This window comes from Protopterus annectens, chromosome 6.part1, assembly GCF_019279795.1.
Source record: "Protopterus annectens isolate FY-2018-M chromosome 6.part1, PAN1.0, whole genome shotgun sequence".
NCBI lineage: Eukaryota > Metazoa > Chordata > Ceratodontiformes > Protopteridae > Protopterus > Protopterus annectens.
The window spans coordinates 116,161,508-116,186,733 of record NC_056738.1 but is presented as its reverse complement, the minus strand read 5'-3'; the positions used below and the strand labels follow the sequence as shown (position 1 = coordinate 116,186,733).

The window sequence follows — 25,226 nt, the reverse complement described above, 5'->3', positions numbered from 1 at the left end:
CACCTAGGGCCAATTTAGAGTGTCCAATCCACCTACTGCATGTCTTTGGGATGTGGGAGGAAACCGGAGCACCCGGAGGAAACCCATGCGACCACAGGGAGGACATGCAAACTCCACACAGAAGGCACCACAGCTGGGAATCAAACCAGAGAACCTCTTGCTGTGAGGCAGCAATGCTAACCACTGTACCACCGTGGCCGCCCATTAACATGTACAGTGTATATATCTATATCTATCTATATATATCTATCTATCTATCTATATATATATATATATATATATATATATACATACATACACATATATATATGAATACATATACATAGCTAGAGTTATATCAATGTCCATTTATATCTCTCTATATATGGGGGTTTCACTTTCACATTTATAATTATGCAGATATACACACACATATAATATATATAGACAGATCAGATAGACATGTGTATATGATTTCCACATGGGAACAGACTCCTGGCCCACTCCGTACTACATAACAGACTATGAGCACAGTTAGTGTGGGTGGGACACAATTGAGGGACACCTGGTAATTACTGCTATGTAACCCCCCCCAGCCCTAACAGATATGCTGTGCAATCCAATATCCAGCACATGCAGTACTTGACGGCAGGTCCCACCACAACACAGCTACAATGCTCCAACAGTAATTCAAGTCACCTGTACATGTCAGGGCAATATCTGCAACATATCATGCAGATAGGCCATTGTACCGTAGGGAATGTACTATGTCGAAGCGATACATATTACAATGGTACAGATATGCACACACATCTATACATTGGCAATCATGTGCAGGTATGTATATATATATATATATATATATATATATACATATACATATACATCTCTCTCTCTCTCTATATATATATATATATATATATATATATATATAAGATATATGGGATATATGGGTGCATACACATATACACAGACAAAGGGTATTAGTAGCCATACATATGTAGAAGTAGTATGGATGTACTGGGTGCAATGTATATCCCCAGCGACAAGCCCTATAACTGGTACCTGTAACATGTGTGGTGTGACAACCAGCCCCACAAAGGGGATACTTACATTACACATATACCCACTCACAATTCAAAGGACATGACATGACACAGTTATGTATACACAGACAACCTTTATTTGTGTACCATACAATAATGTATGCCATTACTGACAGCACATAGATGTTGATGTATTTAACCAGTGATGGATGCAAGGCCCACACAAAACAGTAGATGCAGATAGTGTGGATCTATAACATACTATGGTGTCCAGGCCAAGCCCTTCAAGTCGTACAACAGTAGACAAAGGATTTGCCTGCACGATACGTAACACTCAATATCAGATGTATTTCAGCAGCCTCCAATTACACCCTGCAGTCAAGCCCTAGGGGGACATTCATTACCTGTGGTAATGTCAATGTATCTGTCACATGTATGGACCCTGACCAACAAATGTTGTGGGAGTCCATGTTATGATTGGGATGATAGTAGGAATGCTAGCGGTAATTAATGATAAGCCATTACCTAGCAACCCCTAACCGTATCACAGCAGGACAAAGGCAGGAACACAGAGCCATACTCACAATATTGCAGTTACACACCCTGGAACAGGCTGGTGTTACAGGATGTGTTGCAACATACCATTATGCAGGAATAGGACATCAGGGACACAAATGGATATAGACATGTACTGCTAGCATGCAACACATACACTGCCAGTGTAATATCTGACACAGGACCTGTGTGGTGGATAGACAACGCATGATAGGCACACCTCTGTCCAGCTAGAGGATAGGCCCACAGCACTGAGCTATGCAGACAGACTGCAGTCCAAGGTAAACTAGTATGTACACACACACACACACACACACACACACACACACACACACACACACACACACACACACACACACACACACACCCTGTAACACCAGTACTATGCAAAGCATTACAACACTTTACTCACAGTCTGTCTGTATGTCCTGATCCTCCTACATATATGTGGCTGCCCTGAGTGTGTAGGTACTCCTGTAAGAGGTATTGCTACCTGCTGTCTGTAACATTGATGCCCACACACAGGAAGCATGTCCATCACACAGGGAATGTACAGAGAATACCCCCACATGATGTAGGGATTCATAGTGGGTGGTTGCCATGACAGTGGTAACTGGAAGTACTACACATGTGTACTCAGCTATATATATATATATATATATATATATATATATATATATATATATATATATATAAATATATATGGTTATCTGGATAAGTACATGTCCATATAGTCCCACCATATGTCCTGGACATGGAGTGTAGCCCTACCCCAGCCCCCGCAGTCCCAATGTTGTAGTGCAAGAGGATGTCAGATATGTATAGATGGCATATTAATAGACATTTGCTACTGTCATTGGGATTGTTGTCACAGACATGGTGTGTGTGGTGGTGACATCTGCTCATAACATGTATGCCATTGACTACTGACAGACATCCTAAGGTTATCATCGTACAGTATCTGCATATATAGCAGGCTCGACAGCCATGTCACAGCACAGGGTAGGATACACCTGTGTGACAGCACATAACCACTACTATTGTGAACACAGCCACAGCCACATGTGGTACGCTAGCATAACAGTACAGTATATGGACTATCTGTCCTACACCATCCTCATATGTGCCACTCACAGAATGACCCTACATATACTGGGCTGCTACACAGTCTGGTCAGATGGCTGTATGTGGTATGGGACATGTGTGTATATGGCCCTACAAACATGTAAGGTAAAATGGTACCATACAGTGGGGCAGCATGTAACATCAGATAGAAGGGAAGCTAGAACAATAACATCTACCACAGTCTGTACACAGGCCATAGTACATATTAACAATACACACACTGCCGACATTCAGCATCACTACAAAGACTTCAGTACTGTACAAACATCCACAGAATGCCCAGGTTATGGCATTGAATGTAACCCCTACTGTACATGACATGTGTAGCACTCTGATATATTACTGGCTTGTTATCAGATATGATGACACTATTTATGGTGTACAGCACATATGCACCACTTTATGCATGCCATATGTACAAAGGTTGACAGAGGTGTGGCTGACAGCATATGCACAGGGCCAGTATAGCCATGTTGCTGTGATACCCTCATTAATCTACCATTGTAACGGGGTTTGTTGCAACATATGTCCAATGAGGAATATGTAGTCAGTAACTGTCACGGCCTTCACCATCAACAGACAGCAATCCTCACACTACCTTCTGCATTCCACAGATAGATGCATCGTGGCTAACATATGAAACCAAAGGCACAACACTGCCCAGTCTGCAGATGACCCTGCAGATGGAGATTCCTCATATACATGGAACTGACATGGCAGGTATTGCAACGTGTATGACAGATGTATCCAGACAAACACTGTTAAACCAACATTACTCCATATGCAGTATAGCAGCACTTACAGCCTGTACTCAGGTCAGGAACATCCCCCTCCTGTTTGTTGCCCTCTTTCCACAGTGTATGTTGCTAGAGGTAAACCCCAACCCATCTGACTTTCCTGGTCAACAAAATGTTAAATAAATAAAAAAAATAAATAAATCTGAAATGATGTTTGCCAAACAACAGTTCTAGCTCCTGCTCACAGTGACTGACAAGGGCCAACACCACCAGTATGTTCCCAGGTACTGGAGTATGTTTCCATGCAATTGGCTATGGGAATGTTACCGCAGCTGTTCCACATGCAATTGGCTAGGGAAGGGCTGCAATTTGTGCAGAGGCCATCAGCTGATCATGAGCATCACTTAAAATACACATGCTGCTGCCTAAGCAATGAAGGTGTTGGCCTCCACATCCACCAGAGAGGGAGTAGGGGAGGCAGACAGAGGTGAATACATGGCAGGGAGGGTAAAACTGACGGATGTTTGTGTCACACACCTACCAGCACAGGGTATTGAACCCCTGACAGCTATGTAGTGCTATCACAGTTCGATGCTGTTATTGGATGTGCCACATGGGTTATCTGGTGGGGAGCACTCAGAACATATATGTGATGGCGAGTGACATCTGCAACAGGGATATGGTAGATATACAGTAGGTGACGTACATGTGCCTGTCTGCATGAACAGGTGCCAGTGTCAGCACAGGCACACTCACACAGGGACTCACACACATTTCCACACTTGGCAGTGCCAGGAGTGCAACTCATCACTAGTGGGATTGCCTCAGCACACCAATGTGCATGGAACACATGCACCACACGGGTCATATGGAGGTCATATGGACAGTGAGTATGAGGGGGTGTCAGACATCAGGTGGCATGCTTCACTGTGCCCTGGGGGGAGTAGTGCATGTGGATGTGGACATACACACCATACAACACACACACGAACACACAGGGTGCCAGTTCGGACATGCATGGGTGCATGTCTGCATGGGTGTGTGGTGATCAACAGTGCCAGCAGGCTATACAAGGATAGTCGATGGGTATACCTTGGTATCAGGCCACATGACAATGCTCTGCATTGTGGCTCAGGCCTGTAGCATCTGCATTTTCCCATACAGGTGGGTATTGCATCCGTTATCCAGTCACATGGGTGACTATTGTATGTGGCCAATGCTGTGCATCACCTGCCATGTATGTGTTCCCTAGTCCATGACTTGGATGGTGTCTAGGATGTGCACACCTCCCACATGCATGTACAGTGACATGTGGAACTGTACCTGGGGTGTCTGGCCCATGCTGTGAACACAGCTTATCATCAGATGTGTCAGTCTTGCCCACCTGTGGCAGGGACTGGTACTGGTCAACAGGTTTACCCTGCACCTACATTGATAGCATCCTAACAGCATTTCCTGATGTCAGTGTCATCTGTCCATACAGGGCATGTTGTCAGGCATGGTATGTCCGTTGTGAGTCACATGTGAAGGCACAGTGGGGTTGCTAACTGTGATTGGCTGGCCTTTATGTCACATATATGGGTATGGTTTTGCACCCCAGCCTCTCAGCTATTTACATCTGTTATCCCAGTATGGTTGACATGGTGATATCTAGTAGGGCCACCATAAATTAAATTAGCAAACCCCTCCACATTGCCCACACACTCACAATCACCTCTACACAGGTTATGAATTACACACACGCACACACACACACACCTGTCATGTCTGGGAGTAGAACCCCTACCTAACTAGTTTACTACACTACAGCACTATGCAGTTATAGTACGTGCCACGGGCATTACTGAAGTACATCTTCCCCAAAGGTGTATTTCACAATTAATGACATCAGCAGAATTGCCAAAGTAGGACATTTGTAATGTACTGCGAGTGAGTAGCCTATAATGCATTGCTCCATACACAGACACTGAAACACACACAAACCATCCGGAACTGCTATGGATGGAGATAGAACACTATCACTGTTCTAAATTACACTACAGCAGTATGCAGTTACAGAACATGCTACGGCTATTACTGGGCTATCACTTTCCCAGAGGTGCACTTCTAGGTGAGTGACATCAGCAGCCTTGCCAAAGTAAAGTATTTGTATTGTACAGAGTGTGAGTAGCCTAAAAAGCATTGCTCTCTACTCAGTCAGACACACACAGTTGCCAGGTCTGGGGTTCGAACATCTGCCTAACTAGTTTATCACATTACAGCAGTACACAGTTACAGAACACACTACAGAGATTACTGGGCTATCACTTTCTCAAAGGTGTACTTCTAGGTGAGTGGCATAAGCAGCCTTTCCAAAGTAGAGTATTTGTATTGTATGGAGTGTGAGCAGCCTAAAAAGCATTGCTCTCTACTTAATCACACACACACACACACACACACACACACACACACACACACACACACACACACACACACACACAGAGTCACCAGGTCTGAGGTACGAACACCTACCTAACTAGTTTATCATACTACAGCAGTACGCAGTTACAGAACATGCTACGGTGATTACTGGGCTATCACTTTCCCAGAGGTGTACTTCTAGGTGAGTGACATCAGCAGCCTTGCCAAAGTAGAGTATTTGTATTGTACAGAGTGTCAGTAGCCTAAAAAGCATTGCTCTCTACTTAGTCAGACACACACACACACACACACACACACACACACACACACACACACACACACACACACACACACACACACACACAGTTGACACTTTCCAGGTCTGGGGTTTGAACATCTACCTAACTAGTTTATCACACTACAGCAGTACACAGTTACAGAACGCACTATGGCAATTACTGGGCTATCATTTTCCCAGAGGTGTACTTCTAGGTGAGTGACATCAGCAGCCTTGCCAAAGGTGAATATATGTATTGTACGGAGTGTGAGTAGCCTAACAAGCATTTCCCTCTACACCTTCAGAGACAGACAGGCATGCACACAAACACACACTCACACAATTGACAGGTCTGGGGTTAGTACTACTACCTAACTAGTCTATCACTGCAGCAGTACGCAGTTATGGGACGTGCCATGCATATTACTGAGCTATAGCTCTCCCAAAGGTGTAATTCACATTGGATGACCTCAACAGGCTTGTCATACTACTGCTATGGGGAGGCCAGTGTGTGCATGGGCCATACCCCATTCATGTAGGGGTTGACATGCTACATGCGAGCACACACGGGGTCATATGTCACAGGTGCGTGTCTACAGCTACTAGATGGCTACTTCCTTGTACAGTCTTGTTGTACAGCTGGCAGGTGCACCGCATAGTCTGTAATGCTGACAGGTATTGGTGGCTAGTATCCACTGTGGGTTACATCCGCACCTCATGGGTTGGGGGCCCTTTGGCTGTGTGCCGGTTGGGATAGGCCCGCATGGTTCCTTGTCATGGTCACCCTTTGCCACACATCTATGCCCATGTACCTGTGGCATATTATAGTGTGTTGTCCTTACATATATGTCTGTATTCCTATCCACTGTATGTGCAAGGCAGGAGTGGTGCATACTGACATGTGTCCGCACTGAGAACTGCAACTTCCAGATACATCTGGGCCACTGTTGTTTGCAGACATGGCTGTCATGTGTTTAAGTGTGTGAGCATGCCCAGTATGACCTCTCAGTATGTTGTTGACTGACATTGCCTTCAATCCGATAAGTGTGTGAGCATGCCCAGTATGACCATCTGTGTTGCATGTGTGGATCATGTCCAGTTAGTTTGTACTGCAGTGCTGATCTTTGTGTTGTACACCGACAGCTAGCATGCTGTGTCTGCAGGGTATCCATCGGTCATTTGCCATTGACTGTTGCTACATTTCTGCATAGCGGGGGGGGGGGCACCTGACTGTTTCTACTGTTCTACACATTAGTGGGGGGGGGGGCACCTGACTGTTACTCTAAGTATACGTTGGATGGGGGGGGGGTGCACCTGACACTTGTACTAATTTGCTATGACTGTACTGGTATGTCAGGTACTCCATTTCAGTCTGTAGTCTTACTTATCCTGCTGGCTAGAGGCTTACCAGTGTACTACAGATCCTAGCTTTGTTTACCTACATATTAGTTTTTGATCCCCTAGCCTTCACAACTTACATCCAACTGCCTGGCCTGCTGTGGTCTGTCTGTGAAGGCCTGGGGAAGGGGTTACCCATAGGGCACATTCAGAGGCCATAGTACAGCATTTGTTTGTGTTAGTCTTCACCTGTCCTGCTGGCTGAGATGGTTGTTGGGTATGTGAACCTTCCTGACTGGCATGTGTGGCTCTTATGGACACCCATGTCACTCAGGCCATTTCCTGCAGTGGGTTTTGTCACCCTGTGTAGTACTGGCTACTATGGTGACTCCAGTATGTGTTACAGATCTCATGATGCCACTATGGATGTCTACTGCCTTGACATCCGGCCACCCAGTTCCCTTGTATTTTCACATCCATACCATAGATACAGGTAAAAACACATTCTACCCCATTTGGCAATTGGTAGGTTGATTGACTTACCTTAAGGGTGTGCCAGACATGAGGATGGTGCTGGAGGGCTACCTATGTCAGATGCACATAGTACATTCCCTATACATGGTTGGGCACAAGTAGTTTCAATTTTGGCATCCCTTTTACTGTCTGTGCAAGTCAGAGAGAGGTATCATTCCCTGGGCCCCTATTGTGTCAGTGCATATGCTATGCGTTGCCTCTTTGCCAAGGCCAGGGCATACTGGGCACAACCCCTTCTGCCTACTGGGGCAGGCTCAGGTTGTTCCTCCTCCGAGTCATTCTGTGCCTGTATGGGCCTTGGCATTGGTGGGGGGGGGGTGCTGTGTGGCCCTGCCCCATGCTGTTCCTGCTGCAGCTGTTTCCTCAGGATTATATTGTGTAGCATAGCACATACCATAAAAATGTGGGTACATGTAGCTGGTGAATACTGCAGGGCTCCACGGGATGTGTCCAGACACTGGAACCATGACCTCAGCATCCCAAACACATGCTCTATTATATGTCTGGCCTGTGCGTGTCCCTCATTATGGCGTTGTTGTTCAGGTGTGTGTGCATTTCTGATGGGTGTCATCAGCCACAGCTCCAGTGGGTACCCAGCATCCCCCACTAGGTAACCGTAGGGGATGTCCACATCGGCAAATCTGTGGTACAGCTGCATCAGTTGCCATATGTGTGAATCGTCATAGCTTTCAGGGCAGCCAGCACACGCATTCAGTATAATGCCCTGGGCATCACATACAACCTGACAGTTGATGGAGGGGATGCCCCCGCAGTTGATGTAGGCCCTACCTGCTCACCGGGTGGTGCTTTGATGCATAAGTGCATGCAGTCTATAGCACCCACTACCCCAGGATAGTTTGCTATTTGGTGGCAGAGACGCATATTGCTGGTCAACACCTCATGTGTGTTGAGGAAATATATGTGCTCACTGGTATATGCTGACATGACATCCAGGAACTGGTGGAATACTCTGGATGCTGATGCCTGTGAGATGCCCATATTATCCCCAGTTGTGGTTTGGGAGGTATCTGTGGCTAGTACACCTAGGCCTACACATACCTTGGTATCCACTGGGATGGGTTCCCCTCAGCCAGTGAAGTGTGTCAGGTGTGGCCTGCACAGCTCAACGATTTGCTGTAGGAAGTCTCTGTCCACCTTATAGTGCTCCACTATCTCCAGCTCATGTAGCCCCTGGTAGGTTACCCTGGGTCTGTACACTCTTCTCTGTCTCCTCCTGTGGGTTGTTTGGCAGCACTGACATCCTCATCACCCCCAGCCTCTTGCACATGTTGTTCTATGTTGCCTGCTGCAGCCCTTCTCATTTTGTAGGTTTGCTTTTTAAAATTTCCCCACTTGTATACACTGGTGGTGTAGAGTATGGAAAAACTGGGGGGAAGGTGTTTGCTTGGTTTATAGTGGTGTTCTGGGCTGGGCTGGTCTGCTGCCTTTGTAATTAGCTGATTCTGATGCATTTCACCTGGCAGCTTGGCTAGTTCTCCTTGATTACCTTCCTACTGCTGTTTTCCCTTCCCATTGCCTCCCTGTTTAAGCCTATGTGCATGCCACACAAACAGAGTGCTCAAATGTGCACAGAGCTGCTATTTCCTGGTTTAACTTCCTATTTCTTCCTGTGAAATCCAGTGCATGGCGCGCACACCCGCTTACATTTTGTAAGGAGTTCTAGGAAGTTTGAACACACCTCTAGCTTAGCTGTGCTAAGATAGGAGCAGTCCCAAGCCACAGGGCTCCAATCCACTTACAGTATGCCTGACACCCCCTCCATGATGTCACCTATCTCCTAGTCTTGCACTCAGCTATATTTCTACTCTTACACTCTTGGGGCCTGCCTCACACCCTGGGGAAATCTGGGATTCACTATCCTTCCCCTCATTTGCATAGGATTGCCTGCTAATGCATAGTTACATGTCCAACACTGGACCTCCCCCGTTAGCAACCATTACTTACTGGCCAGGTTGTTTTATGTCTGCCACTGACTTGCATGGCTGAATACTGCTTTCAGTTAGAATGCTTATTTTAGGTTTATTTTATTATTTCCCCCCCGAGCCCGTTTGCGTACCGCTGCCCTATGCTTAAACAGGCAAGATCGGCGAAGGGAATTTAAAAGTTGTTTTTTTTATTTTTTACATATTTTGCATTGTCAATGGCCTTCTACTTGGCTGTTGCCATGTTTCATCAATGATATGCAGCCTTTATTTGGAGCTGTCATAGCTCCGTTTTGTAGTTTGCAGAAACGTACTTGGTTACTAACCAAGTACATTTCTGCAGACTGCACTCATCCTGCATTGACAGCTGCCTGCTTCCTGGATCACAAATCACCCTCATTTGCATGGTTTTCACCAGTGTCTGTGCAGGATTAGCCTAAGAGCTCACATGCACGTCCCGGGAGCTCGTTCCTGAATCGCATGTCGGCCATATTGCTGAATATAGCTCTTAAACTATTCCTGTACGCTATAACGGGCTTCATAAATCCAGGGGCTGTTCTTTTCACAAAATAAAAGTATTATTAAACAGCTTGTCCAAACATACTGTGATCTGACATCTTCAATAAATAATCCATACTTCAGCAGCATTAGTAGATACAGCAGTGCGTGTAACTCAGTGTTGCACAACCATTACAGCAGATATCTTGTTGACTGACTGAGGGCTCAAATCCAGCTTGGACTGGAAATTAACTGCATGTACTTTTCAGAACTCTAAACCATAACACTCCACATAAAATTAAGCTCAGGATGCCTATGATGCTACAATTTCTCTGTCCCTCCCATCTTTAAAGTATGCATTTGCAGTTGTATTTATTTTTACTGCATGTTTGTTAAATGAAATCTACTGAACATTGGCTGACTGTTGCTGTAATTATTATTCTTTTAATCATAAAAGGAGCAAATTATACAGAAAATGTAGTACTACCCCAAACACATCTGTGTTATTACACTGAACTCTTTTTTTTATTTAAAAAAAAACAATTTTGTTATTAAAATCTGTTAGTGACTACTTGTGAAATTTTCTTCCTGTTTTCTGGTTAATCGCTGTGTTAACATCCTACAGTGTAGCTTGTGTATCTAGCGTAACATAATTATATCAAATGCTGCTATTTTTAAAGTCTGTGTTAAGTAATCAATGATGTTGAAAAAACAAATATTAACTCTTTGCCAGTGCTTACTGTTATAACATGCATGCTTTTTTTCTGCAGGGAAACACACTGAATCAACCTGCTAATTTGATGAATATCTTCCACTTAACCAATTTATGCAGGAGATGTTCTTTGCAATTCAGAATATATAAAAAGCAGACAACAACAAAGGATGCTTGTTTTTCTACTTACTGTCATTGTTGGAAAGCGTTTCCATAACACCATAAGGAGGAGCCAAGAGTCCTGACATATACTGTCGAAATTTCTAGTAGAAAGAAAATACAAACACATACCATCACTTTAAAGAACATATTACTGAAAGCAATGTCTGACATGTTGTATTAGTGTTTTTTTCCAGTGTGGATATTTTACATGACCTAACTTCTTAGTTTTACAACAGCACACACACACACACACACACACACACACACACACACACACACACACACACACACACACACACACGCACACATGAACAATGAAATCAACGTTTTATTGACCACACACACACACACACACACACACACACACACACACACACACACACACACACACACACACACACACACAATGAAATCAATTTCTTATTGACCTGCATTACAACTCTGATCCTCTGACCAATATTTAAAGATGAGGATAAAGACAGTGAAAAAAATAGCATTTTGTATAATTATTTGATATATATCTATATCTATCTGTCTATCTTTCAATGCACACACATATTTATATATATGTATATATATATATATATATATATATATATATATATATATATATATATATATATATATATATATATATATATATATATATATATATATATATATATACACATATACAGAGATTTACCATTAAAATGTAGAATGACAGTTTGACGAATACAGGTTGGTCAAATGTGTGTTCTACCAATGTCGTAATGTTGAACTAAAAATATTTGAATTCATATTAGTCAACACATTCACTAATATGAAGTCCATGTTTTGAGATCACTGTACAGTGCAGATGGGGAAATTTTCCCTTTTCTTCACTGTAGTGAGATGTCAGAGTTGGTATATATAATATGCAGGGGGTGTGGGAGGCGCAGGGAGGCTTACAAAAACAGTAATGGTAACACAAACGTCTGACAATGGAACTTCAGATGTTTGAATGTAGATTGTTGTGGTTACCATTTCTGACATTTTGGTAATTTGGTATTACCAGAGTAGGATAAACAATTTGGTAATTTTGCAAGAAACTCTTTTTTTTCAGTTTCAACATTTTGATAGTAAGCCTTACACACACACACACACACACACACACACACACACACACACACACACACACACACACACCAGAGGTGCCGGAAGCTGCTGAAGGCTGAGGGGACGGATGGCAACAGGGGTACTTAACAATGCAAAGAAGGGCAAATATTTATTTATTTATTTATTTATTTATTTATTTAACAGTATCTGAAATCTGTACATTTCTGTCAAAGCATCTATAATATGTACTTAAACATAACACACAATGATAGAAAATATTACTTTACCTTATAACACAGTATATTTTGTTTTTATTTCAGGTAAATGTACATGAACTCAAGCCAAAGGCTCTATCTCTGTCTGCCTTTGACATTATCAAAAACATTTAAGGTAATAATATGGTATCTGGCTAAAAAAAAAAGACTTAGAACTGGAATTTTAACCTTGGATTTTCCACTGTGGCATGCCTGTGAATTTGTCTTCACAGCTTTAGCTGCAAGAAAACATGACTTTGTAGCCACTGCATGTTTTCACTCAAGCATTCATTTTTTTCTTGAAAACATTTAGTATTTTCACTTCTGAAACAGTACAACTTACTACACAGATATTCTGGACATTAATTTGACTCAGCAATTTCCCCAGAGATCAAATAGCCTTCAAATGGAAACAAAACATTGTACCAGACTCTGACAACAAAAGGCCTCTGAAACTCTGGCTTTAGTAGCTGTATGCAAGAAGTCATGTGCTAGATCACTGTAGACAGTCACAATAAAATACAAATTTGAATTGTAAAAAGGTACTTTTACAAAATAAAAACATTCATCAACTCTGTGTGCTACATCGCAACAAGTAGTCCCACAGGTCCATTCATAGAATCAGCAGTATGTAGCACTAACAAGCCTCTTGCCCCAACATGGACAGTGGTCCATAAAGTAACATTCATCTTTTGCACTCATGCAAGCTAGGCCATCATGCAGTATACTCTTAGAACACTACCCATGGCCAGTGGTCAGAGTAACACCATTAATTAATCTAAACCCACCAAATGAGCACCTCTGAATTCACAAACTTCAAAAAGATTAATTTATTAAAACTATATGATGAATTTTCAAAATTCAAATGTAAATTTTCCACCCCCCCCCCATGTAGCCTCAGCTGTCACTTATCACATTGAATTTTACTCCAGTCTAAGAAATACTATAAAGCAAGCTGACATAGTCAGTGCCAAATATAATGGTGAATGTAAAAATAAACCACCCAGGTGGAATAAAACATTAATCTTCTTTCGGCTGCTCCCGTCAGGGGTCGCCACAGCAGATCAACTGTTTCCATTTCTTCCTGTCCTCTGCATCTTGCTTTGTCACACCAACCACCTGCATGACCTCTCTCACCACATCCATAAACCTTATCTTAGGCCTTCCTCTTTTTCTGTTACCTGGAATCTTCATCTTTAGCATCTTTTTCCCAATATACTCTGCATCCCTCCTCAGCACATGTCCAAACCAATGTAATCTTGCCTCTCTGGCTTTGTCTCCAAACCTTCCAACCTGGGCTGACTCTCTAATATACTTATTCCTAATCCTGTCCATCCTCGTCACACCCAGTGCAAATCTTAAAATCTTCAACTCTGCCACGTCAAGCTCTGACTCCTGCCTTTTTGTCAATGCCACTGTCTCCAACCCATATAACATAGCTGGTCTCACTACCCTCTTGTAGACCTTCTCTTTCACTCTTACTGGTACTCGTCTGTCACAAATCACTGCTGACTCTCTTCTCCACCCACTCCATCCTGCCTGTACTCTCTTCTTCACCTCTCTTCTACACTCACCATTACTCTGAACTGTTGATCCCAAGTATTTAAACTCATCCACCTTCGCCACATCTACTCCCTGCATCCTTACCATTCCTCTATCCTCCCTCTCATTCACACACATATATTCTGTCTTAGTCCTGCTGACCTTCATTCCTCTTCTCTCTAGAGTATATATCCACCTCTCCAGGGTCTCCTCCACCTGTTCCCTAGTCTCACTACAGATCACAATGTCATCTGCAAACATCATAGTCCACAGGACTCTTGTCTGATCTCATCTGTCAACCTGTCCATCACCATTACAAATAAGAAAGGGCTCAGAGCTGAACCTTGATGTAATCAAACCTCCACCTTAAACGCATCCATCACTCCCACCGCAGACATCACCGCTGTCACACTACCTTCGTACATATCCTGTACCACTCTTACATACTTCTCTGACACTCCCGACTTCCTCATACAATACCACAACTCCTCTCTAGGCACCCTGTCATATGCTTTCTCTAAATCCACAAAGACACAATGCAACTCCTTCTGACATTCTCTGTACATCTCCATCAACACTCTCAAAGCAAACATCGCATCCATAGTGCTCTTTCCTGGCATGAAACCATACTGCTGATCACTAATCATCACCTCCCTTCTTAACCTAGCTTCCACTACTCTTTCCCATAACTTTATCTTGTGACTGATCAATTTAATCTCTCTGTAGTTACTACAGCTCTGCACATCACCTTTATTCTTAAAAATCGGTACCAAAACATTTTTTCTCCATTCCTCAGGCATCCTCTCACTTTCCAAGATTTCATTAAACAATCTAGTTAAAAACTCCACTGCCATTTCACCTAAACACCTCCATGCTTCCGCAGGTATGTCATCTGGACCAACAGCCTATCCGTTCTTCATCCTCTTCATAGCTATCCTTACTTCCTCCTTGCTAATCCACTGCACTTCATGATTCACTATCCACACATCATCCATCCTTTTCTCCCTCTCATTCTCTTCATTCATCAGCCTCTCAAAGTACTCTTTCCATCTGCTCAACACACTCTCCTCACTTGTGAGTATGTTTCCCTCATTATCCTTTATCACCCTTACCTGCTGCACATCTTTACTAGCTCGGTCCCTCTGTCTAGCCAATCGGTACAGGTCCTTTTCTCCCTCCTTAGTGTCCAACCTTTTATACAACTCGTCATACGCCTTATCCTTAGCCTTCGCCACCTCTCTTTGCCATGCACCTCATCTCCTTAAAGTTTTGTCTACTTTCATCTCTCTGACAATCCCACTTCTTCGCCAACCTCTTTCTCTGTATACTCTCCTGTACTTCTTCATTCCACCACCAGATCTCCTTGTCCTCCTTCCTCTTTCCAGATGTCACACCAAGCACCTTTCTAGTCATCTCTCTTACTAGCTCTGCTGTAGTTACCCAGCTATTTGGTAACTCTTCACTGCCACCCAGTGCCTGTTTTAACTCTTCCCTGAACATCACCTCACAATTACCATTTTTCAATTTCCACCATTTGATCCTTGGTGCTGCCCTCACACTCATCCTCCTCTTCTTGATCACCAATGTCATCCTACAAACCAACATCCTATGCTGCCTAACTACACTTTCCCCTGCCACCACTTTGCAGTCTCCAATCTTCTTCAGACTGGCCCTTCTACATAAGATATAATCCACCTGTGAGCATCTTCCTCCACTCTTGTATGTCACCCTATGCTCCTCCCTCTTGTTAAAATATATTAATAAGCTATAAAATAAAAGAAAAAAACACTAAAGGCCTGTAATAAATAATACTCTATCTGTTTTAAATATTCTGTCAAAAAGTTCAGCAAAAACATGAAAGTTACTATAAGGAAGCCCATAGTGCAACACAAATTAAAACTGACATCTGTAGTCAAAGATAATAAGAAATCCTTCTTTAACTACTAAAACTGTTCATCTTAAGCATAGTCACAGGGTATACTCCTGAGGCATTGAAAATGGCTATCATTATGCCCCTCCATAACGAGCTTCCACCTCAGATCCCGGAACTAAACACCCATCAGTCTGTAAAGCCATTCAATGTACTAATTTATATTTGATTTTGTAAGCTCTGATATAAAAAAATAATGCTCTACACCCACAACAATATGCAGAAAAGTAGATCATAGCTATTTCAGTTAGTAAATTATTTCGAGAAAGTCACTGCACCTATGGATATCAGCCATGCAGTTCATATACTGTACTGGGATCTAGCCAAGACCTTTGACACTATTCCTCATGCTGTTATTCCAAGTAGGCTTAAATTCCTAAACACAGACCCTTATGTTGTAAGACAGAAAGCAAGCTAGCTAATAGAGAGTATCCACTTATTTAAAGTGGCAGATGCCACATCAGAAAGCAAAAAGATATTCAGTGGCATTTCTCAGTGCTCAACACTGGGATCCCTTCTGTTCAGTATCTTTTTGTTGGATCTCCAAACCACTAACCAGGACACATTGTGAAGTAAATGTTCTAATGACTATAAGCTGATGTTGTCATTCACTCAGCAGCTGATACCAGCAAGGGCTAAACCATACAAGTCAATGGTGTATTAGGAAATGAGCTTAAGTTAAATGCAAAGGAGTTTAGCATAATTACTTTGGATAAACAAAACATAAGAGCAGCTTGCATTTTATTTGGGACCCATGCCAGAATGGTACGGTCATGAGAAAGCTTGACACTACTCTCTTTTGACAACCATGCAGCATCAATAGTTAGGAAATCCTCCTGCCTATCCCACTTAATAATTTACAATATCTCATCCAAGTCAAAAGATGTTAGCTATCTTTCCACTGTACTCTACCATGATCAGACAAATTATTGACTTTGTGTATGCATCTGTTCAAACACATCACACAGCTGCAAAACATATAGAAGTATCTAACTAAAACATTACCAGAATCAAGACTCTCATTTACCAAGACCGGGTTTATAGTTTCATAGTTTCATAGTATAGTACTAGACTATCTGCCCTGGGGCATTTGTAACCCTAGCCATAGTGATGTGGCTTTTGCCACCCCATGAAATGGTACAAAAATGTACAGAATAAATCTAGAATACTGTGCCTCTGTCTAGTAGTGACACAATGAAGGTCCCTTTATATAATAGAATTACTTTACTGTGCCCCTGTCTAGCAGTGACACAGATGTGACCCCTGGGGTAAACTTACAATCTCCCATCCACTCATCAAGATTTCTCTTGAAGAGAGTCAGTGAGGGGCTTTGCCTAATACGAACTCGGATCCTGTTCCAAAGCATGGGAAGCCTCTGGGTTATGAATCTATCCCTCCAGCATGTCCTATTCATACTTGTGCCAAGGTTTAAGTCTTTAGCTCTTGTGGTCCTGATGGATTTGGATTTTTTTGAGGTGGAGCATGTCCATCAGATCCTGATTGGACATGGCCTTGTAAGTCAGGCAGAGATCACCTCTGAGCAGGCAGTATGCTACTGAATAGAGCTGAAGTTTCTTTAGTCTGGCAGAATAAGACATATATTTGAGACCCTTGATCCTTTTGCTGAGGTACTTTTGTGGTCTCTCCAGCTGTTGCAAGTGCCGGGTGAGGTACATACCAAATGGGGCATTGTACTCAATCATAGGTCTGATGAGGGAGGAATATAGGGGTACAATGACATCCTTGGATCTGGATGTGAATCCCTTCATGATGAGGTGTGCAAGGTAGAATGTTTTTCTAACCACTTTGGCAACGTGGGTGTCAAATGAGAGGTCGCTGTCTACTTGGGTCCCTAGGTCTCTGATTACTTTTTCCATACTCAGTGGGTTGCTGTCTATGTGATAATTTGTGGGTACTTTGTTTTTTCCAAAAGGGATGACTATACATTTTTGGCATTTAGTTTAAGGCCGTGACTACGGCACCAGTTGTCCGTTTCAGTGAGGCCTTTTTGTAGGATGTGTGTGTCTGCTGGTGTACCGACTATGGCGCCTAGTTTGCAGTCATCTGCGAACTTTGTCAGCCACAGCCCTTCCATGTTTGCTTTAACATCTGAGAAATAAATGCCGAACAAGAGGGGTCCCAGGACAGATCCCTGTGGGACACCACTTGTGACTGGCTTTGAGTCTGACATTGCTCCAGCGATTTTAACTTTATGGGTTCTGTCCTTTAGCCAGTTTGCAACCCATCTAGTGACATAAGGGTTTACTTTTAAGCTGTTTAGCTTATCTATGATGCCTGAGTGGGGTATTGTGTCAAAGGCCTTAGCCAAGTCCAGGTATGCTGTATGGACTGCTTTGCCCTCATCAATGGCTCTAGTGACTGTTTCAAAAAAGTCAACCAGGTTTAAAAGGCAGGATCTGCCCTTTACAAAGCCGAACTGGGTGGGGTCAAGTATCTGTAGGTCCCCTATGTCTCTGTTTATGAGTTCCATAATGATTCTTTCCATAGCTTTGCAAACCAGGCTAGTTAAGCTTATGGGGCGGTAGTTTCCAGGGTCTGTAGAGGCACCCCCCTTGTGGGGTGGGACTACTGTTGCTGTACACCAGTGTTCAGGTACATATCCCGAAGTAAGGCTAAGGTTAAATAGCATTTTTATGTGTGGGTTTAGTTCTTCTTGGAGTTCACGTAACACGCACCCCGGGATACCGTCAGGTCCCATTGATGCTGTGTTTTTTGCTTTGTTTAGGGCGGTTCTCACTTGGACATCTGAGATGACAGGGAGATTACATTCAGCTGGGATAAGTATTTCTTCTTTTGGAGGTGAAGGAGGCGAGAAATTTGCACTGAACCTGTCAGCCAGAATGTTAGCAATATCTGTGGGTTCAGTGTATTTTTTGTTGACCCTGTATCCCGATATTCTTTCTTTGTACTGACTCCTGTGCTGTGATTTCTCTGTATCATTCTGTGTTATTGACTTCTCAACCTTCTTTGATCTCCTACATCTTCACCAAAAAAATGGTTCCAGAAACACTCAAACTAAAGACTGGAACCACCATCAACATACAAATAAGACATGCTGAAGTGACAAACTTATTACTCAGTGCTTCTCTCATCTCTGGAATATGTTACATAAAAAAACAAGTGTGACATCCATTCTTGCCATAAGGCAAATCTTAAGAGTTAGATGGCCTCCTATAAATTCATATCCATCCTGATTTGTTTCTCACCCCTGGAGACAGGTGATGCTATGAGGGTGGGTGCTGACAAGGGTGAACTCTGCCTTGAATACTCTCTGAATCAGTAAATCTATAAATATGTGTTTAATTTTTTTTCTGACCATAGTAACAGGACATGTGGTGCCAACCCATGACTTATACTATAAAGTATAAGCACCTGTGATCGGTTTCCCTTAGCAACCAATCACAGTGCTAAGCTAGCAATCTTGTCATGTATTACTATGAGAGAAACTACCATGCTTGCAGTCGGTTGCCCTTAGTAACCAATGGCAGTGTTTTACTGGCAATCTCTAGTCTTGTAGTCATTTGAATAGGGGCTGACTGCAATTGTGGAGTGGTTTTGCAGGCACCTTTACATTTTTCTTATTATGATAGGAAGCCAAATGAAAAAAGGGGCAATTATAGCAGTAAACACTGCCCAGAACAGACTATACATGCCCTTTACTTTTAGCATAATCTATGAAGGGGGAGGGTCCCTGCATACCTTTCAAATTTCTTCCAAAGAATTTTGGACATAGTCAAAAATAATGGGTCTATATTAGATCATTGAAACGCCAGAATTTCAAATGATCTAATATCGAACCCAATATTGAGAATGCTGAAAACAGCGAAGCTGCACAAAACCGAATTCTAGCCTGTTTTCAGTGATGCGGTGGAAAGTTACAGGTTGGGTTAAGGTAAGTGTGTGTGATTGTGCAGACGTTCGGGTTAGGGCGAGGGTTGGGTGAGTTAGGGTTAGGGCACGGGTCAGGTAAGTGTGCGATTGTGGCAGAATTTGGGGTTAGGGGTGGGTTAAGTGAGTTAGGGTTAGGGCGCGGGTGAGGTGAGTGTGCAATAGTGAGAATTTGGGGTTAGGGGCGGGTTAAGTGAGTTAGGGTTAGGGCGTGGGTGAGGTGAGTGTGCAATAGTGAGAATTTGGGGTTGGGGCAGGTTAAGTGAGTTAGGGTTAGGGCACGGGTGAGGTGAGTGTGCGGTAGTGACGGACCTTAGGGTTAGGGTCTGGGTTAAGGTAAGTGGATAGATAGTAGTGTATGTGCAGTGTAGTGTAGGGTTAGATGTAACTTTTAAATGTATGTGTGTGGATTGCTGATTTTTAGTGTGCTTGTGGTGTGTGTATTACTCGGAACAGCACATTTTTTCCCTGGGAAAAAATTAGCTGTTTTGAGGTTTCGATATTGTTAGGGTTTGGGTTTTGCAGTTCGTCATCATGGCATTCGATAATGTGCCGTTTCGATGATCTGATATAGACCCAAAAATAATGAAGTGGCAAAAACATTAGGTGGAAAAATCAGGTAGAATCAAATATAATGGGTTGGGAAAATCAAGCATAATTTATAACAATTACTCTAAATCACTTAAACATTAATTAATCAACAGGTTTTACATCAACATGCATTTTCTGAAAAATAAGAATTATAAAACTCTAATGTGTAGCATTATTGATTTGTCTGTAATCCACAGTGCTTTACCAGAAAATCAGGGACAGATAAAAAAATGTGAAGCAAAAATCAGAAATGTTTTGCAAAGTCAGGTATAGCTGAGAGCTCTTTTTCTTTTTTAATATCTTTTGCTGACTGAATTAGTCTCACTAGGCTAATGGCCTCTTTTCAGGGAGACCTAAGGGGGTATTTATACTACTATGAAAAATTTGGCCAGGGCATTGGGAACAACTTATACTCTTTTCGATAGGTTCCTTGCATTCTTTTACATTCACCTCAGCTAACACCAACTTAAGCAGATGGTATCTTGATTAAACATCACATCTGAAAGTGGGTACACTCAGGAGTACAAACCCCCCAGCACCACAGGATGCACTGCAATGCCAGGAAATCAATCATCTGGAGTGGGAATAGATCCCACAGCCTTCTGGTCTTCCAGCACTAAAGGCAAGCATTCATCCTGTTGTGTCACTAGCACTGTATGCCTTCTACTCCTTTGTTCAAGAATTCTTCACATAAAAAAAATAATGAGAAGACAAAATCAGGGATAATTGTAAATGTTATTTTTATTAACTTAAAAAGTTAACAGAACACCAGTTTTTGAAACAATGTGCAGTTTCTAAACAATAAGAAGTACAAAACTATAATGTCTAGCATTACAGACTTTTCAGTGATTTACCAGAAAATCAAAAAATGTATGGGATACAGGGGAAAATTGCAAAAAGCGAGTGACCTACTACAAAAGAAGTGACAAAACCACAATGTTGTGCACATGCACACACTTTATATTCCCTTTTCTCTTTAAGAGGATAAAACAATTCTATATGCACACTTTTTGTGAATATTTGTAGAATATTTCTAAGTTCATATTACAGCAACTTATTACAAAGTTAATACTTTTATAGCTGCACATTGAGTAATGCAATCACACAAAGTCCACGCAGGATGAAAAATACCATAATTGTTTTAAAATATTCAAACTCGCACCTGTGAACACTCACATACCAAAACAGATATGCAATAGTGAATACTCGCACTAGTATACACACACACACACACACACACACACACACACACACACACACACACACACACACACACACACACACACACACACAGAGTGAAGTCAGAATTTGCCCCTCTTCTGGAAAAAAAAAAAGAAAAGCGAAAAAAGTGAGTAGACTTGCAAATACCTCCCAATGACCCTGGCATCGATATGCATTCTTGAACAATAAGAAGTATGAAACTGTGATGACTGGCATTACTGACTGACCATAATCCTCATTGACTTACCACAGAAAATCAAAACTTTTAGAGTGACAGACAAAAAATATGAGGGCAAAGTTTGAAAGGTCCTGCAATATTATTTGACCGGTACTTGTCCATTAAGAGCTTTTTTTCTTTCTTTGCAGCTAATGCTGCCAGCACTGTTTTAGCAACTAGACAGCCAATATGATGCAGATGCAGGTGGGACCAACAGTGCAAGCTACCCACTTTTTTCATCTCTTCTTGTTCAAGATCACAAAACACTAAACTACTGTAGCAGAGAATTAAGAAACAAGTGTGTTTAATTAAGATCAAGCTTGTTTCTTTATTTTCTGCTATTGTGGTTGAATAGCTGTTTTCTTTCAACAGATTAGTTAACAAAGACTATGAGTCTGTGGAAAATGTGCGGTTCTCCCACCCCCATCACCCTGTGACATGTATATACACACACACACACTCACACACACACACACACACACACACACACATATATATATATATATATATATATATATATATATATATATATGTGCCCCACGTAATAGCAAAAACAATCACTGTTGACTGGCAGAATGTCGACATCAAACATCAAAAACATTGAAGATGACACGCCAGTATGCATGCACCAAGAAACAGCCTTGGTGCATGCAATCCTTACTTTTTAAAAATTAAATAGAATGTTGTTTTTTGCAAGCCCCCCTGAACCTCTTATACTCCTTGCTATTAATATATACTAACTCCATGACTGCACAAACATGAGATAAGGGCAAATTTCCCAACTCCTGGATTTGTGTGATCTTGCACACCTGTTGATCAACTGCATCGTCAACTATATGTAGTCAACCAGGCAGCTGTCTACCTAATACTTATTCAGCCAGTCACTAGCACTCACATATGCACACACACACACACGCATATGTGTATATGTATATATATATATATATATATATATATATATATATATATATATATATATATATTTATATGGGTGTACCTGTTATCATTGAAATTTCAGTTACCCGAAAGTTACATCCACGAGACAACTTCACCAAAACCTTTATTTTAATGAAAATCTGGATCACCTTGGCCACCATGGTGAACTTTGCCCTTTTCCACACTATTGTGTGATCTCGGAGTTGGGGGGTGGGGGGCGCGCAGACCCCCCTTTGGGTGGGTTTAATTTGCTTCTCTTCATCTGTTTTTTTTTTTTTTGTGGTGGCCAAGTGGTTAGTTTCCGGGAGTAAAACTCCAGTGATTAAGGTTTTCATTAAAATAAAGTTTGCAGCAAAGTCATCTTGTGGATGCGATTTCTGGGTAAGTGGCATTTCAATAATACAAATTATATATAGGCATTTGCTCATAAAGTGCAATGTGGGTATATTTTGCCAAATATTGTTTTACTGAACATCGATGTTGCCAAATGCTTGTGTTGCCAAAACAGATAAGTGGATTGTTTAGGAGACAGGAGTATGTATGATTGTGTTTGTTCATCAGGGTTAAAATTAGGGTTAGGTATGAGGAGCGAATTAGGTGTGTGCGTGTGTGTGTGTTTGTGGGTGTATATGTGTCTGGGTAGAGCCGTATCAAAGTCAAACGAGGCCATAGGCAGGGTAACAGACTACCACCCCCCCCCCCCCGATGCAATACTGATAACTTATTACTTGTCTAAATCTCCTCATTTAATATAAAACACTGTTCAAATGTATCAATAGACATATTATTTTTGTTTTATTTACAATGATCACAGAGATTCGGATTTCATTTAAAATGTGTAATTTCTATTTTAAAGTAAAACACTGAAAAACATTTGCTAATCAAATCACAATCTCATACTGAAAACAGACTTAGTAAGAGCAACTGTAAACTTCTCCCCTGAGACTCACAATTATTGAAAATGCATCTGGCAACCTAAACTATAGACATGCTGGGACTAATAGTCAAACAGCATATTGGAAACACTAATTAGGTTTTATGTGAAGGGTGCAGGAATTCAAAAGACAAATATGAAATACATTTCCTAACAGCTTAGAACAGCCCACTGGATGAATGTGACCCTTTTCAGTGACAGCCTAGGAGCACTGTTTGATGAAGTGGCTTGATCAAAGTCACACACTATACAAGAGAAGGCTGATGGAATCAAACTCTGCTCTAGAGAAACAGCTCATATCCTTATTCATCTGCACTAAATACTAGACAGATATTGTAGCTCTACACAGTGCATTTCACATCAGTGTGCCTGCAAAAACAACAAAGTTAATTAAAATATATATTTACACTTAGGATATTAACATTACATTTGTAGACTTCATGTTGTCCGGTTTACTCACATCCATATAATAAACACACTGCCAGCAGTCAATAAAACAAGGAAACCATGGGTTGTCCCCAAAGATCATGGCTCATATCATGATGTTAATGTTTACTACAATTGGTTCCTTCCATTACACCATTAACTACTGTAGGTCATAGAAAGCAAGTTTTATATACATACAAAAGCATGAATTAGAGCAACTTGCAGGACTGTACACCTCAGATATATGCATGAGAATAAGTGAAAGAATATCTTCATAAATAACGTGCCATAAATATATATCAGCTTGCTGCTCTCAGCTGTCAAAACTGTACAGTGGAACCCACTGCAATCCTGCTATGACCTCTCAAATTCTTATCTCAAATCAGAGACAAAGACCCAAAAATCAGGAACAGAATTTAGATGTTTCTCATATATACTTGGAGAGCTGCTAATAAAAAAAATGCATTAGCAAGAATTTTCTGAAGGATACAAAGGCTGATATTCATGCCTGTCACTATTTAATAACTTTAAACTAATACAATTTGTCCAAAAGACAGAGATTTTACAAAGACTGGAGAAAGATACTTCTCAGCTTCTTTGCTCAAGGATTCTGAACCAAGCCAAAAATTATTTAGGAACAAAGTCCCTATATGTATATACCATTTTCTTTTATCCATGTGACAGCCTAGTAAGCTCACTGTACAAAGTTTCCCTTTTCAGGCATGGCCTAGCAGCACTGTCCGAGTGACTTGCTCAAAACCACACAATAGGCAAATGGAGGTAGAAGGACTCATATCCTGTACTTTGGACTACAATAAGCAGTTTATTAATAACTCAGAGCCTTGAGTGCCAGACAACTCTAATTAAATTGAAATGCATTTTT

At 41.7% G+C, this 25,226-nt stretch overlaps 1 protein-coding gene across 1 annotated transcript in view; it reads right to left on the bottom strand.

Moving 5' to 3' along the window:
• LOC122805261 (rap guanine nucleotide exchange factor 4-like) overlaps positions 1-25,226 on the bottom strand; it is a 2,335,347-nt gene that overhangs the window by 78,362 nt on the left and 2,231,759 nt on the right. The window contains exon 5 of the mRNA XM_044075349.1: positions 11,335-11,407. Within this exon, the coding sequence (XP_043931284.1) occupies positions 11,335-11,407 (73 nt within the window). The remainder of the gene's footprint in view (positions 1-11,334; positions 11,408-25,226) is intronic.